Raw genomic sequence first — 15,478 nt, forward strand, 5'->3', positions numbered from 1 at the left:
AGAGAGAGAGGAACAGAAGCTGGATGTTTTTTTGTCAGGGACTCCTATTTCCACAAACAGCGATGCAGTCTTTTACTTGTTGCATGCAATGAGAGATGACAGAGGGTTTCTTAGAGCCTTTAAGGTTGCAATGATTCGTAACTTCACCTCGAGTAACCTGGAATAATTTACCTTTGAAATAAACAAAGTCCTAGGTTTGCTTTTACTACCTTCCTTCTTTGGAGAAATGTGGAGTTTTTCTCCTCCAGATATCCCCACGTGCAAACGTGTTGCTCCTCTAGATCTCTGGGTATTACCAATCCCCTAAAACAAAGGACCACAGCAAATGCTACAAAACAAAGCGGAGGTTCAGTAGTACAGCTATTCATTGTCTTTAGTTCCTCATGCTCCTTCGGCTTTCAATAGTCAGTAGGCAAGGGCTTGAGAGCAGAGGAGAGGCACACAGAGGGGCTGCATGGCACTAATGTCACCATACGTGGCTGTGACCATGTAAGGGTTCCTTGTGTGGCCCAAGGACTAACTCATAGGTTAACATTTCCCTTAGCCTTGCAGGATTATTTTGATAACTTCTAGCATAATGGCATTAGTATTTTAAACTGAGCTTCCATTAAGTTATACAAGTGAGCTATTTTGAAGTAATTTGAAGGACCTTTCATTGTTACCTCCTCTAAATTAATATTTGCTTTATGGTGTTTTTGGGGCAAATTGCCTTAGCCTTCACATTTATCCTCTCTGTTCTTGGCACAACTGGGATATTATGGCTCTTAAGTGAATTCCTTGTCAGAAGGATTTAAATCACAGAGCTCATGAGAGTCACTTGAGGAGGATTGGTTTTTTTCTCCATTTAGGTTGGCATCTAAACTCTGGGTGCCAGCCTAAAGTTTGCAAACAGCTTCCACAGAAGTAAGCATTACAAGGTGTGGGATTTATCTACCTGCACACTGCCCTTGGCCTCAAACAAGAAGTATCTTCTTGTTCATGTGTTTAGTAAGGCAACATTTCTTAAAAGCTTTTCCTTCTCACAGTTTTAGTCACCATATATGAAGTTGCCTCTTTTCATAGAAACATAGAATGGGTTGGGTTGGAAGGGACCTTCCATGAGAAGAGTCACCTCCCACTACACCAAGTTGCTCAAAGTCCCATCCAACCTAGGCTTGGACACTTCCAGGGAGGAACAGACACAGGTTCTCTGGGCAACCTCTGCCTGTGTCTCACCACCCTCATAATCTAATCTAAATGTACCCTCTTTCAGTGAAACCATTACCCCTTGTTCTATCACTCATTGCCCTTGTAAAAATTCCCTCCCCAGCTTTCCTGTAGCCCCTTCAAGAACTGGATGGTGCTCTAAGGTCTCCTTGGAGCTTCCTCCTCTCCAGGCTGAACAACCCCAACTCTCTCAGCCTGCCTCCATAGCAGAGGTGCTTCAGCCTTCTAATCATCTTCATGGCCTTCTCTGGACTTGAAAGAGCTCCCTATCTTTCTTAGGATGGGGGGTCCAGAGCTGGGCACAGTACTGCAGAGTGGGTCCCACAAGAGCAGAGAGAGAGTATCACCTTCCTTGACTTGCTGTCCATACTTCTTTAGATGCAGCGCAGGACAGAATTGGCTTTTTTTTTTTTTTTTTTGTCTATTGATGCTCTCTGTGGCCTGACTTGTTGTTCCTGTTTGGGGCCATTCACCTTTGTGGTATTTTTTGTTTAAAAAAAGATCCTTTTTGTTAAAACATGTGAGTAGGAATTCTTTTGAAAATCAGATCAATGAGTTTTCAGTCTAGAGTAATTTTCAAAACACATTTCAGAAATATATTTACATATCAATTTGCTCCTCTGGAAAGTAACTAGCTAAAATATTGCTGACAATTTAGTAAAAATTGTTCTGCTGTAATAAGTGCATTCAAAGGACACAGATTACTGGGAATATATCAGAAAGAAAGTTGGTAAAAGCAAGTTACCCTTCAGTGATCTACAACTCAGTCTCTGATGACTGCTTCTATAGAACTAGTGCAGACAGTTAAGCCTCAAACATCTTTATCTAAGCTCCCCAGTGGTTAATTTCCCCCTATGGAAGGCTTCATACTCTAAGCAACTAAAATGCCTTTACCTTTTCATTTTGACTAAACAGTGCTAAAATGATTAAAAGGTACTGTAATTTACATTTCTCTGGTGAAATGGTACAATTACATTTCCCCAACTACCTTTTTACCTCTATGAAGGTACCAAAGATGGTACCAAAGTTGCTCAGCAAGTCCCAGAGCTGGCACTCGGCTGTAGTTCCTCTAGCTACTGTTCTAACGTTAGGGGAAATTGCTACAGGGGACGTGTTTATATGGTCATGCAGAAACTCATTTATACAGCTTGGCAAAAACTCCTCCCAGTACCTGTGGTACTAGCAACACTCTCAAATCAGGTCTAGCAGTGAAAATCTAAAGGAATTTAAATCCCTTTCCTTTACATTTCTATTTGTCACATAAATGCTAAGGAAGGATTAGGAAAGATTGTATTCTTCTTCTCATATGCATTTCAGTTTAAATTATACTGTGTAGTGAAGGACACTAAAATGACACGTAATACCTTATCTGTGTCTCAGTAGATTATAAAATAGATCGACCTCCCAAACTGTACTTCCATAACAGAAGCCAAGTCCAGAAATTTGCAGCTGAGGAACTACCACCTGCTTTTCCTCACACGTGCTGAGGGCCCTTCGACTAGCTTTGCTTATGCTCCTGTTGACAGTGGGTCATCTCTACCTACCACCCCAAGTGACAAATATAAATCACTTTGAAATCACTCAGTTTTCTTAAAAATCAACCTTATATATGGGTTTAAATTGTTACTATGCTGTTTTTGTGGATGGAATGAGGCATTTACACTAAGGCAATAAGAGAATTTATAGGCTGTCTAAAAATGGAGCTGAAGATAAAATGTCTTGTGCAGCAAAGGATGTAGAAAAATGGGTATGCAAGGCAGTGGGATGGGGATGAGGCATGATGGAGAGGTTTCTCTAGGCAGGAAGATGGAAGACTGAAAACACAGTATTTCTGTGAGCTAGGATCATCTGTGAGTAAAGCAAAGATGAGTGGTAATGAGAAGCTGATGAGCATGGCTGACTGCCAGCAGATATTATGATCTCAGAATATTTATGTTTTGTACTAATAATGACAAAATCAGTAACTGTACAATTACATATTTGGATAAATACAAGTGTAAGTGCATCCTGTAACATGGTGAATGGAAATGAAGTATGATTAAAATGACAGTTCATACAGTAATACTGATGCCCAGAAAAGACAGATAAGTGGGGAGAATGATAACATAATAAATGATAAAAGAATCTTGATATTTAAAAAGAAAAAAACCCAAAACTGTTAATGAAAACATTCATAAGCAGTGAGAAAAATACTTTAACTTTCCATAGTTGCAAAGAACAGATATTGATCAGACAGATGACATTAAGAAGAAAGCAAATTTACTTGTCTGCACTTATAAAAGGCAAAAGAAAATCTGGCGCAAAAGAAAATCCTTCTCTTATGCCTTGAAGAAGAAATCTACAACCAGGATAATATCTGTTATCTGCCTAGAGCAGAAAGATGCACTGAAGATGGGGAGTGTCTAAACAACCAAGAAGAAAGCCAAGAGTTGGAATCATGTCATGTGGATGTGCTAACAAAGTAAATTTGTTACAAGTTCCCACATGGGCACTGAAATGTGACAATAGCAGGATGCTGAACTGAGAAAGATGTCTGAAATTAGAAAGTACTTATTAAAGGGAGGGAGCTTCATGAAAGAATTACAAAGAAGTACAGAAGAAAATTAGTTAGCAGGATTAGATAAGCATTTGGCAAAAATCACAGTAATAAAGCACATTTGAAACAGTTATATTCAAAGTCTGGCTGGGATGTCAAAGGATGTGATCATCACCTGATGATTACCCTGAAGAGAGATCTAATGTTGGTTGTCACTGCTTGGGTGGGACCACATCACACCATACAGCTGTGCAGCACAGCTGGGAATGGTAAATCCTCTGCACTAACTTCCTTCCCACTGTTCATTGAACAGACTGAAACATTTTCCTTTTCTCTGAAGAGAGGAGAGGCAGGACACAATATGAATCTGTTCCATCTTTTCATGAATGGCCGGATCCTAATATTCCTGTGGCTTGATTCTGCAAGGCACTGAGCAATCCCTGCTCTTTTCCACACCACCACCACCCTTCATGGTCCATTATGGGTTTAAGAATGAGCACTTCCATCAGTGGACTAATTCTGTGACGGAAGTTCATGTAAGACTATGCTTACATGACCACACAGTTCTAAACAAGGCTCAGACCAAGATGCTGCTTTGCACTTCATCCCAGAAACCTGCAGGACTGAAGCAGTGCAAAATGCAGAGCAACTTCCCCACTTGCGCTCAAGATTTATATGGCTTGCTTTGCTCTTAAATCTGTCTTCACAAAGCTTTCTTCAAAGATTATTAACAGATGTTGTCATTAAAAAGTTGGTACTTGCCAACAAATAACACATGGGTCTGCTTGAGAAAACAGGGCTGTTTCCACAGCTTTCCCTAAGAAGAGATACTTGTGCTAATTGTTAAGGCCTGTGAGAATATGACATTTTAAAGTATCTTCTACCACACATAATTTCCTAAGAGAATGTTGGTTTCCTGAGAATTTGTTTATCTTGTTCATATGAAATAATTTGGATAAACACACATGACCCGTTATCATTAAGCCCGTTATGATTAAAGGCTTAAGTGGTGATCTTTTTAGATAACAATTAATTTGGCAAGGAATGACTTATTAGTAACAGAAGAAAACACCCCAGCACTAAATAATAGATAGCCACATATCTTAACTGCAGACACAAAATAAAAGTACTAACTGATATGCAGAAATTATACTTAAAGGCTAGAAAGTGACAGAAGGACAGAATTTTCTGATCCACTGCAAGATGACAAACAACAATCCCCAACCAAAAAATAAATGGGCAGAAAGGATATGTACAAAGGACCTGGCTGGAATATACAGACACAGGATCACTTCTGTGTTCACCTACTCAATACACACCAAAATCGAAAATCTGTGAGCCAGGCCTTCTGTTAGCAATTTGGAAAAGCAAAGAGAAGATGGGAGTGTACGTTGTCCAGAGGGATCTTTTAAAAGTTATGAACAGGAATTCTTTCAAGATGGTAGCCTAGATATTGATGAAACTCTGGGCAACTTATTGTTAATGAAAAGGTAATTTTTTTTCTGGGAGGTGGGAAGGAATGAGTGTTCAGCAGGTTTGTAGAAATTATTCAAAATCTATATGGGTCTTTTGCAATGCTCAAAGCATGTCTCTCAACACAGAAATTGCGAATACCATTTTCATTGAGGGTTCAAATAAATGATAGATGTAGTATGTTTTTACTGCATTCTAAACTCAGCATTTTAGAGGTTGACACTGAAATCCTTTCCTCTCTGTCTCTCTTTTAACCTGTTGTTAAAAGCATGATTGCTCTGCCAAAAAGTCTATGTTTTGAAAGGCTTTTATTCCCTTTTTTATTCCTTTTGTTCTGCCATATGACTGCACACTACGACATGCACTGATGAGATTGGCAGCATTTTATAGCTATCAGTTTTGTCTCATCTGAACCTGTTGTAGTAAAAAAGAATATTCCTACTGACTTCACCAAGCTCCAAATCAGTCTTATTTGGGATGCAGATTTAGCTTCAACTCATGTCTCAATTCACTGTGTATTTCAAGCAAGGAAGAAATAGTCAATGTTGTCATGGTCCGCTTATACAAAACAAGTCAGATGTCCTTGACAGCATTTAAGTTTAGGGAACAGAAAAAAATCACAGGCTGTACAATTAGAAACACAATCTTAGAGACATGCAGCAAGAGGAAATCCAGCTAATCTGATGTTTGTTTATTTCTTTAACATTCTATTAAAGCAAAGAAGCTCTGTAATAAGATTACTCCATTTTATCTCTTAATTGTATTCAGATATGCAAAACAGATTTACTGTTAGTGGCTTGTATTCAGTACAATATTTTAAAGCTAATTATGAAACACCATTACTATTGTCACATTATTCTTACTGTTAAGAATCAAGACCATTCTCTAAAATTAATTGTAATTAACTTTTTAATTGGATATAAACCCTACTAAATTCTGAAACAGCTAGTTATATAAACATAATTATTTTAAATCCAGGATGAGATCAGCATAAAAAAGGGAAGATACATTTAGAAGCTTTCTATTACCAAAGCCACCTGTAAGTGAAGTCTTGAAAGTATTCCAGTGTATCTTTTTGAACACCTGAAATCTGCCATTGTCCATGTAAACATGCACACACATCCTCCCAAAACAGTGTATTAATAGTTTAATTGTTCATTGAAGAGTAGTCAGAACCTGGCTTTTGTTTGTATTATTCCAGATAGAGAGGAAAGCATATTAAAGTATTTACCCTCTCAAGTCCCCAGAGCCCCAAATATCTAGTAGTCTTTTCATTGCTTATGTATGGAATACAATAAAAAACAAAAAATCTAAACAAATTGTTCTAAAATAACCTCATATCAAAGTCCTTCTGCTCAAAACCACTGGTGAGTAGATGGCGAAAAATCTTCACCTGATCTGCTAGCTGCAATTAGTAACTTCAAAAAAATACTGTTAGAATACATCATGTAATCTGTCAACGCAAATTAAATTTCAGGTATTTATCACCTGGTACTGCAAACTAAATCTAACATTTTGCACACATTTCAAAGTACACATTTAAGCTCTGTTTTCCTGAACAAATCTTCATGATAGGAACAACAGAAGCCTTGAATACAGACTAATCACAGCTAGTTTGCAAGTCTTAATTGAATATGGGACACCTTTTCCTATGCTCCATTAAGTGCTAAAGGGACAAGGAAGAGGCACTTGGTTCATCTCAGTAGAATGAAGCAGAAGTTTAAAAGTTACCTGAGTTCCAGCCATCTTGATGAATACTGTTTTTCAGAACTATTATACCAGTATTTCGTATACTTGCACACCCAAACCAAATTATATTCACACATACTATGGTAATTAAAGCAGCTATATTTTGATGAGCTGAATTGAATGTGAACTTCCAGGTAAGATAAATCAATAATATCAATTATTAGAAGGAAACATCCTAGTTCTTACTGACTTACTATATAGTCAGGACTGACCTATGTACTAAGTTGCCAGTATTTTGGTGGAAGTTCTGTTGGATTCTGATGCTGACGACATATTATCCAAGTAATTTCATGAATAAATATTGCAAGATGTATTTCTGAGACTATCAAGAAATTTAATTTAACTCGCAGCTCACCACTAGAAAAAAACAACACTTGATGTGTCTTTTCAGGAATATATACTTCCAGAAGCCACCTCTGTTCAGATTATCTGTCAGTATCATTATGCAACCAATAAATATTTATGTTAACACTTAGCACAGTCTATAAGGACATTAATTTTCTACTTATTTGAAGAGGCCACGTTATCTAGGAAGGCGCTTCCAGTATTTCTGTGATCTGCATTTCATTGCAGATATCATTCACTCTAAATTTAAGTCTTTCATCTGCACACCAAGTGTTAAATTATATTGGATTACTGTCTGTACCATTCTATTTTTACTGCAGCTCTTCACAGATGAAGATTCAAATCCTTTGAATTTAGTAGGATTTTGACAGTAATTCAAGCGGTGAAAGTCTTAGCTCTGTCCACCTAACTGTGACATCAATGAATTTCAAGCTCTGCATGTGCCTGTATTTACCTGCTGTGTGAATCCTGTCCCCAGATCCTTGACAGCCATCCTCATCATCACAATCCCCGCTTGACTCCATCTCTTCACTTCTTCCGCCCCCACTGCCAGCATCTCGAGAAGTCCATCTTTCCAGTTTTAGTTTTGTCTTCTCAGCATCCAGCTAAAATGGAAGAAGAGAGAAAAAAACATAATGTACACAGTTCCAGCAACTGGTGACCAAACTGGGTTTATGAAGCAGCAAACACTTTCTCATTCACTTTCAAGAACTGCTCCTCAAGTTGGTTATTTTTTCTGGGAGTGACACATTTTGGAATAACAGACTATACCATCAATTCTTCTCCACCACAGATGACCAGGAACACTTATTATCATCAAACTTCTAATTGAAAACACCACATCTGCCAGTATCATCACAGGGAGCTCTAGTCCTGCAGCTTTTCCTCACACAAACCACAGTTTGGAGATCACTGGTTGATGACGGTACAATCTGCCAGCTGAGTACTTATTTTGAGTGATTTGCAATTGAAGCCCACAACATAGTTGACAACCTTTCAAGAGCTGAGAATATTTGCTACTTTTCATTATGTTCACTAGGAAACCTTGGCCCTGGATACATTTTTTAAAATGGTGTCATTCAAGATGCCTGTACCAACTGCAAGTTGTTAATTAAATTTCACTTGGAAAATATTTCTTGGACTAAGTATGGAATAAGAAAGCCTTTTTAAAAATAAATCTAAATGTATCACACTGGGTCACACTTGCTATAGCAACATATTTACTCCCCAAACATATATTTTTGATCTTTAGAGAACTCTTTTCCCTGTCACCATGAACAGTTGCCTGCTATTAGCTCTGTGGGAAGAAATCACTTTTCAGTTCACAGGTAGTCCGAAACAAATGAAATATACCATTTCATTTTCAGTGAATCTAAAGCCAGCCTACTCAAGGAACAACAGAAAGAGCACTATTTGGGAAGAACTCAAGTAACTGGCCTAGACTAAGACATTCTGTTATAAGGGATTCATCAAAGAAGGGTGGTTCAGGAGAAACCTGAAGCTGTCCCCCATACCTGAGAGGAGCATCTACTCACTGAGGCACACGGCACCTGTCCTGTTGCAGCTGTGCCACTTTCGTACAACATTTCAGAACCAAGGCGCTCTGCTTTCCTCGGTGCCTACCTGTGGAGAATGGCCCGTCTTCTCCCCACACATAAGACACTGTCAGTTTGCAACACCACCCTCCCCAATGGTTTGCATTTGTTGTTGCTACTGCAAAGGATGCTTCAGGGTATTAGAGAAGGTGACATAGCTTATGCAGAGAAAAGCCCCAACACTCACCTTCCCCTACAGTGCAGGGACAGGCAAGTTCCCTGACACAGAGTGGATTGTTTCACACTCTGGGTGCCCTGGTTCTTCTGAGTTTCCATTCTCCCATAGCTATCACCCCCATTTTGCAAGTGACTACCAATTTACTTTCTGAATCTTGTTGGAAAATTACACTGGAGGGTGTTGGGTTTTAACTGATGGGAAGAGCTGATCCAGTGTTTCTAATAACTTCCTTCACATTGCTGAAACTCAACCTACAATGCATATGAACATTGCTTTGAAAGGCAGCAGCTTGTCTGTCTCCTTTTCAGAGATACAAAAAACTCATTCATGTTAGCTCTGCCTCTATGGTATGAGCAGGTACGATTAGAGCCTGTTACTTGGTAATGTGGAAATATTTAACCAAAGGAAAAGACTTTGTAATGCTTCTCAAACAAAGTTGGTCAGATTCTGGATCTATCTCATATTCTGCAGCAAAATTATCTTCCCCCCAAAGTACTGTAGCTCCATTTCAGGTTCTGTGATCGGCTTTAGCCTGGAGGACTGTGATTATTCTTGGTACTGAGCAAAATGTATTTTGAACTCTAGCTACTTTGAAGATTCAAACAAATTTCACACTAAAAAGGAGGTGGGCTGGGAGCTGGGGGAAGAACTGGAGCACAGGGCAAATACAACTGTATTAACTGGGCTGAAAAAAGGATGAGGGATGCAGCAGTTCCTCCGTAGTGGGAAGCTTTGTGCGACAGTCTCCTTCAGATACTGTGAGCTGCCACCCTCCACCTGGGGGTTGATAAATGCTTGGATCAGTGCAGCAGAGATCCTGTTCCATGGAACAACAGATGCCAACTTCTAGATGGTAGAAGTCAGGAACATTTTTATCCTTTCACTGAAAAGATCTGTTTGCTCATTCTGAAGACACAAATAACTTCACACTGTAGTGGGAAGATCAGTAAGTGGGAGGAAAGGGTATGGACTCTGGTAGGGAAGTGTATGAAACACTCTTTAATTGTTACTGTATGACTGTTTTTTATAAACAAGTTGCTTAATGTTGAGCCTCATTATTCATAGGCATAAAGTCTGATGTCATAGCAACAAAACCCAACATTTTGCTAAACAATTGGAAAAATTTGCCTACGAGGGAGAACGAAAACTCAGTTCTTTCACAGATTTATTGTGTCCTGACCATATGAGAGAAGACTTGCTCTTTCTCAGTTAGAATCCTTCAGAATGAAAAGAAATGGCTAAGCACTGAACAGAATGGACACAGAAATTAATAAAAGCTTTTGTTTGCCAGACAAAGCAAAAACTATTATTGCCTCTTAAGGTACTCCTTTCCAAAAATTTTATTTCATTCAGAGCCCATGGCTCAATCCTGACCTTTGCTCAAAATAAGTAAATACTTGAACCATCACTTTCTTGGACAAAAGCCAAGAAACAAGCTCAGCTTTTCAATATGGTGTCCATTTTGCAGACTTCTGAGTTCTTAATGCTTTCTCAAAAAGACATGAGCTGTAGCCCAGATATCAGCCTTCACTGCCCATATTAGTGAAGGCATAGGCAGTTACTTCTTGGCTTGCTAGTAGAAAGGGCCATCAAACCACAGAGAACTCTTATATACAAATTCAACATAACCACATAAATTCAACTCTGCTGTGACCTACCAACGCTTTTCACCTTGTATATCCTTCCCCATCCTCTCCCAATTATATTTCCATCTGTGGCTCCCATTCACCTAGAACAATGGAACTGAGCCCAACTTGGTGCAGAGTTAATGGTTTATCCATAAAACCCCATATAGTAAACCCATTCCAGCAGATGAAATAGGACACTTGTCCTTTGGACACCATCAAGACTTTAGAGAGATCACTTTTAGTGCAACAGCAACGCATGCATCAGCTTTTCTCCATCTCCTTTTTTCACAAAATCAGAAACCCTACTCAAAGGTCTGAGACTGCACTGAAATAGCACCGACAGCATCAGGATGGACTAAAATGATGCAGCTTTAGGAGATCATAATGAAAGACATTAACCTTCACTTTTTATTAAGCTCTGCTTGGTCCAGAAGACAGATGTGGACAGGGAATACCTGTAATACTTTGTGACTAGGGGACTGAGGGGTCTCTGACAGAGGAGCTAAAGGTCACATGAAGGCATCTTTAGAGATAGTCATGATCTGTTAAAAAGCCTGAACAGTTTTCCTAGCTGCTGCCACCAATCACTAAAACTTTCAGCTTTCCCACAGATTGGTATAGAAAGAATCACAGGTTCTTGCCCATTTTTAACACTGGAGATCACAGACTGGAGTCAGTCCTGGCATTTCTATTATTGCTTAAAAACCACTCCTCAACAAGCCTTATTTTGCTGACTTACACTCTGCCTGCTAATGCATAATGCCATCCAGCCACCTCTGATAACTCTGCACAATAGTTCCAGCCTAGAGTTCAGTGATGTGATGCTTAGAATTGATGCTTTTGTTAAACAATTACAACAAATTCAGGCTGGGCACTGGTCCTTATATCTTCACCTTCCCAAAGCAAAAGGTATTTGCTGCCTCAGACTCCAGAAAATACTGGAACCTTAACAGCTTAAAAATTAAGTCTTCAAGTTTTTGCCACATCTGAAAGATTTTTTTTAACTCATGAAAAAGTTTTATAAATAGATCAATAAGGTTTATACAGCCCAACTGAAAACCAACTCCAGTCAGAAATTTGCCAAATGCAACAGGCTTTAGATCAGGTTCATGAACCTCTAAAGGGTTTTTGGGAAACTATACAGTCCTTCTGTGGGAAAGCTTTTTGTCTGTATCTGATTCAGCTGAAAGGTAAAAATCACATACTACTACTATGCATCTCTCAGGTACAGGTGACTATCTTTACATATTCCAGCAAAGGTACCAACCTTAAGTGACATTACACAACAAAAGATCTGCTGATGTACAGTTTTACAGAGAAGAAAGAAGTCATATGAGAATGCTTGTTTTCTTTCTCCCCTATTAATACTTAATAATATTAATGTAGTGTACACAAGCCCAGGTCACATAAAAGAGTCCTTCAGAGGCTTCAAAGAGTTTGTAAGACACAACCCCTGAGCTTTCTACCATGAGGCTAACTCTAATTCTTACCCTCACCACAGGTGTGTTCGAATATAAATTTATTCTCACAATTTTTCCAGGAAGGCATCTTCCCGTCAAATACTTCCACACATTTATTAAATATTAATTGTTGAGCTCCATGAAAACTATTTGATTAAAGTGCGAATCTCAACCCATTTCACCAATTACTCTATTTTCTGAGGGGTCATATATGCATATGTATCTGAGGGGATGACTCCAAGCTGTAGGATAATAAACTCATTTCATTAGAAAATAGGTTTTAAAATCGTATTTTGCACCACTGTTTCAGGCTTTTCAGGTCAGTGAACACAGCAATGAAAATCGAAGAGAATACACTTTTTGAATAAAGCCACTTAAAGCTTGTGTGCTTGGAATATTCGGAGATAAATCTCATACAATAACTGTTTCCGGGCGGATTAGCTAATTACGTTCCTGTATGATAGATTGCAGTGTGAATTATTTTCCTCTTTAAAGATGACTTTGAGGTGAAACCTGACTTCTGTCCACTTGTCATGTGAGCACACACTATCTCTTACTTGCTGATGTTTTTACAGTAATCAAAAAATGGCTGATTATACACTGCATTTAGAAATCAAGCTAAGCATGATTTTTTCTCAACATACTTAAAAGCAGTTGCCTTTTAAAATGTGCTTTGGTGAAATAAATATGATTTGCAGAGACAAAGCTTTTTGCCAGCTTATGCACAAATAATGTACAAAGCATAATCTTGAAGAGAGTCATAAATTACTAAATCCTTCCATTCATTTTTTTTCAAAAATAAAAATAAAAAATCCTTTCTAAACTATTATTAGGTCAGAGATCACTACAACTGAAAAGATAATGTGCCTTTGTTTTTAGTCTATTATATACATTTTTTGTTAGAAACTGACATACTGCTTTAGGCTTGAAGCTGCATTTTACTGGTGTCTTGTGACAGAGCAGATGTTCTGTCATTTCACAAAACAATAGCAACACAACACATTTTAGACATAACTGCCACATATATATACTTATTCCAAGTGGGTTCTCTCCTTCAATATAACATTTATGGTTAATTTTCCTCTACATATGCTCTTAACTCCTTTCTAAAAACATTTGGCAGTTGCTTCTGCTTTCTCTTTTCACATTTATCTAGCATTTATATATTACAGCATAAATAAACAAAATGAACTTATGTGTCTTCAATTTTGTCAAACATTTTCTTTTGTTTGCTCTTCCTTTATCTCTATTTCACAGAAATCCAAAAGGCCCAATGTATTAGCCTCCTTCTGGTCTCTTCAGAAGTCGTACAATTCCAGGAGGTTGAACCACTCAACTCTTAAATCCTTTTTTAAGTGAAAGAAAACAGACATCTAACATTCTGGATCAACTGACACTCCCAGAAGGTTTCCCTGTCCTGTATTTATTCAGATCTTTACAATGACCTTTGCATAGCACATCTTGCTTTACAAGTCACCTGTACAATATTAGAATATTTTAACTGAGCAGCTATACATAATTTATGCAACATGGCTCAGGACTGGCAAAGGTTTTAGAGTATTTTTCACATACCTCCTGAGAAGACCTTCTTCAGCTAAGGAACTGGACCAATATTGGTAGATTCCTTTGTTTTATGTGCTTCTTTCTAGCCTAAGTACCTCATGTTTACTTACACTGACATTTTTATGCCTTGTCTATGCCAATGCTTCTCGTATATGTACATTTACAAGCCAAGCGGGGGAAGACTCTCTTTGAGCACATGGAAACATGCAGAGCGCAAGTCTTGGAGTACGTGACCACCAAGAGGGGCTGACAGCCTCCTCTCCTCTGCCCCAGTATACCTCCACTGGAGCTAAACACTACGTTTTGCAAGTTCTTCCCTTTGTTTTACCAACAAGTTTCTCCAGTTGCCAGGAAGCCATAGCCAAAATGGCCCATGCCTAGAATAACCATGCCAGATTATTCTAAGCCATAACTACACACGCATCTCTCCCTTTCTATTTGTTCCTGACCATGCAGCTCCCCAGTTAAATATCACAAGTCTCTGGTTGAAGATATCTTGCAAAGATGATGAAGAATTTACACTTGAATGTTGAGTGCAATTCTGAGTACTTGTAGTGTAACTCAAATGTTGACGTAGGTGTTAACCCCTGCCCCAGCCTCACTGCTCCCAGGTCCACAGGTGTAGAAGGGAAAAGTGCTAAACTATGACAAGCAGTCCCGATCACCTTAGGGCTCTCTGTCTCCTCAGGACAAACAGCAGCAGTCCCCATCACTTCAGGCCTGTTGGTCACACCTCAGGAGGAACCAGCAGCAGTCCCCAGCACCTCAGGGCTCTCCCTCACCTCAGGAGGAATGGCTGCAGTCCCCAGCACCTCAGGGCTCTCCCTCACCTCAGGAGGAACGGCTGCAGTCCCCAGCACCTCAGAAGGAATGGCTGCAGTCCCCAGCACCTCAGAAGGAATGGCTGCAGTCCCCAGCACCTCAGAAGGAACGGCTGCCTTCCCCAGCACCACAGAAGGAATGGCTGCAGTCCCGAGCACCTCCTCAGAAGGAACAGCAGAGACAGGACCCTGCAGGAGGAACACAGTGGCCTAAGAATTCCTTAGGATCACTGTATGTTGCTCCAGAAATGACATAACTACTTCTAATGGGGTTTTTCATATTCTGCTTAATTCTAGAATCCTTTAGTTCAAGTATTTTAATTATTGGCATACTCCCCTAATTTGTTTCTGAGCATCTTCAGTACAAGCTGTACGTCTTTTGAGAAGGTTAGGACACACTTTCTGACTTTATCCATCTTTTTCAAGCCAAAGAGCTGATGTAATTGGTGTTCTTATTTGCTTTGGTTTGGTCTTTGTTCCCACTACATCACTAAATACTCCTTTCCAAAGCAGAATCTGTATTCTTACAATGGATTTAGTGTCTTATGGTTTCTGTGGAAGTCTCCTACAACCAGTCCTTTATTTTCTATATGTAACATTTCCTCCTAATTTTATAGCCCTGACTTCTCCATATACACTTTCTAATCCTCTGTCCTTGAGGCTCTGTATTTGCATAGGTCTGGTTTTACCTGTGATTTCTTTTTATTCTCCCAGTTTATACAGATTGACTCATTACACTCTTATTTTTACTGCCAGACTTAAGGATCCAGTTTAATTTATACTTGAATACTTTTCATTTTCCCCTCTATGTCCTTCCTCTAATATGACTCTTTCCTTCTAACTTCCCACACAGGTCAATGCAGATCTATAGGCCACAGCAGAGAAGCTAAAAGGAATAATTACTGTCTCAGCTGATTACAATTA

At 39.0% G+C, this 15,478-nt stretch overlaps 1 protein-coding gene across 1 annotated transcript in view; it reads right to left on the reverse strand.

Annotated features, from left to right (window-relative positions):
• LOC104387967 (glypican-5-like) overlaps positions 1 to 15,478 on the reverse strand; it is a 234,484-nt gene that overhangs the window by 87,715 nt on the left and 131,291 nt on the right. Inside the window, exon 6 of the mRNA XM_009996768.1 lies at positions 7,764 to 7,914. Coding sequence (XP_009995070.1) covers positions 7,764 to 7,914 — 151 coding nt within the window. The remainder of the gene's footprint in view (positions 1 to 7,763; positions 7,915 to 15,478) is intronic.

The sequence above is a fragment of the Chaetura pelagica genome, unplaced genomic scaffold (assembly GCF_000747805.2).
Source record: "Chaetura pelagica isolate M959 unplaced genomic scaffold, ChaPel_1.0 scaffold264, whole genome shotgun sequence".
Lineage (NCBI taxonomy): Eukaryota > Metazoa > Chordata > Aves > Apodiformes > Apodidae > Chaetura > Chaetura pelagica.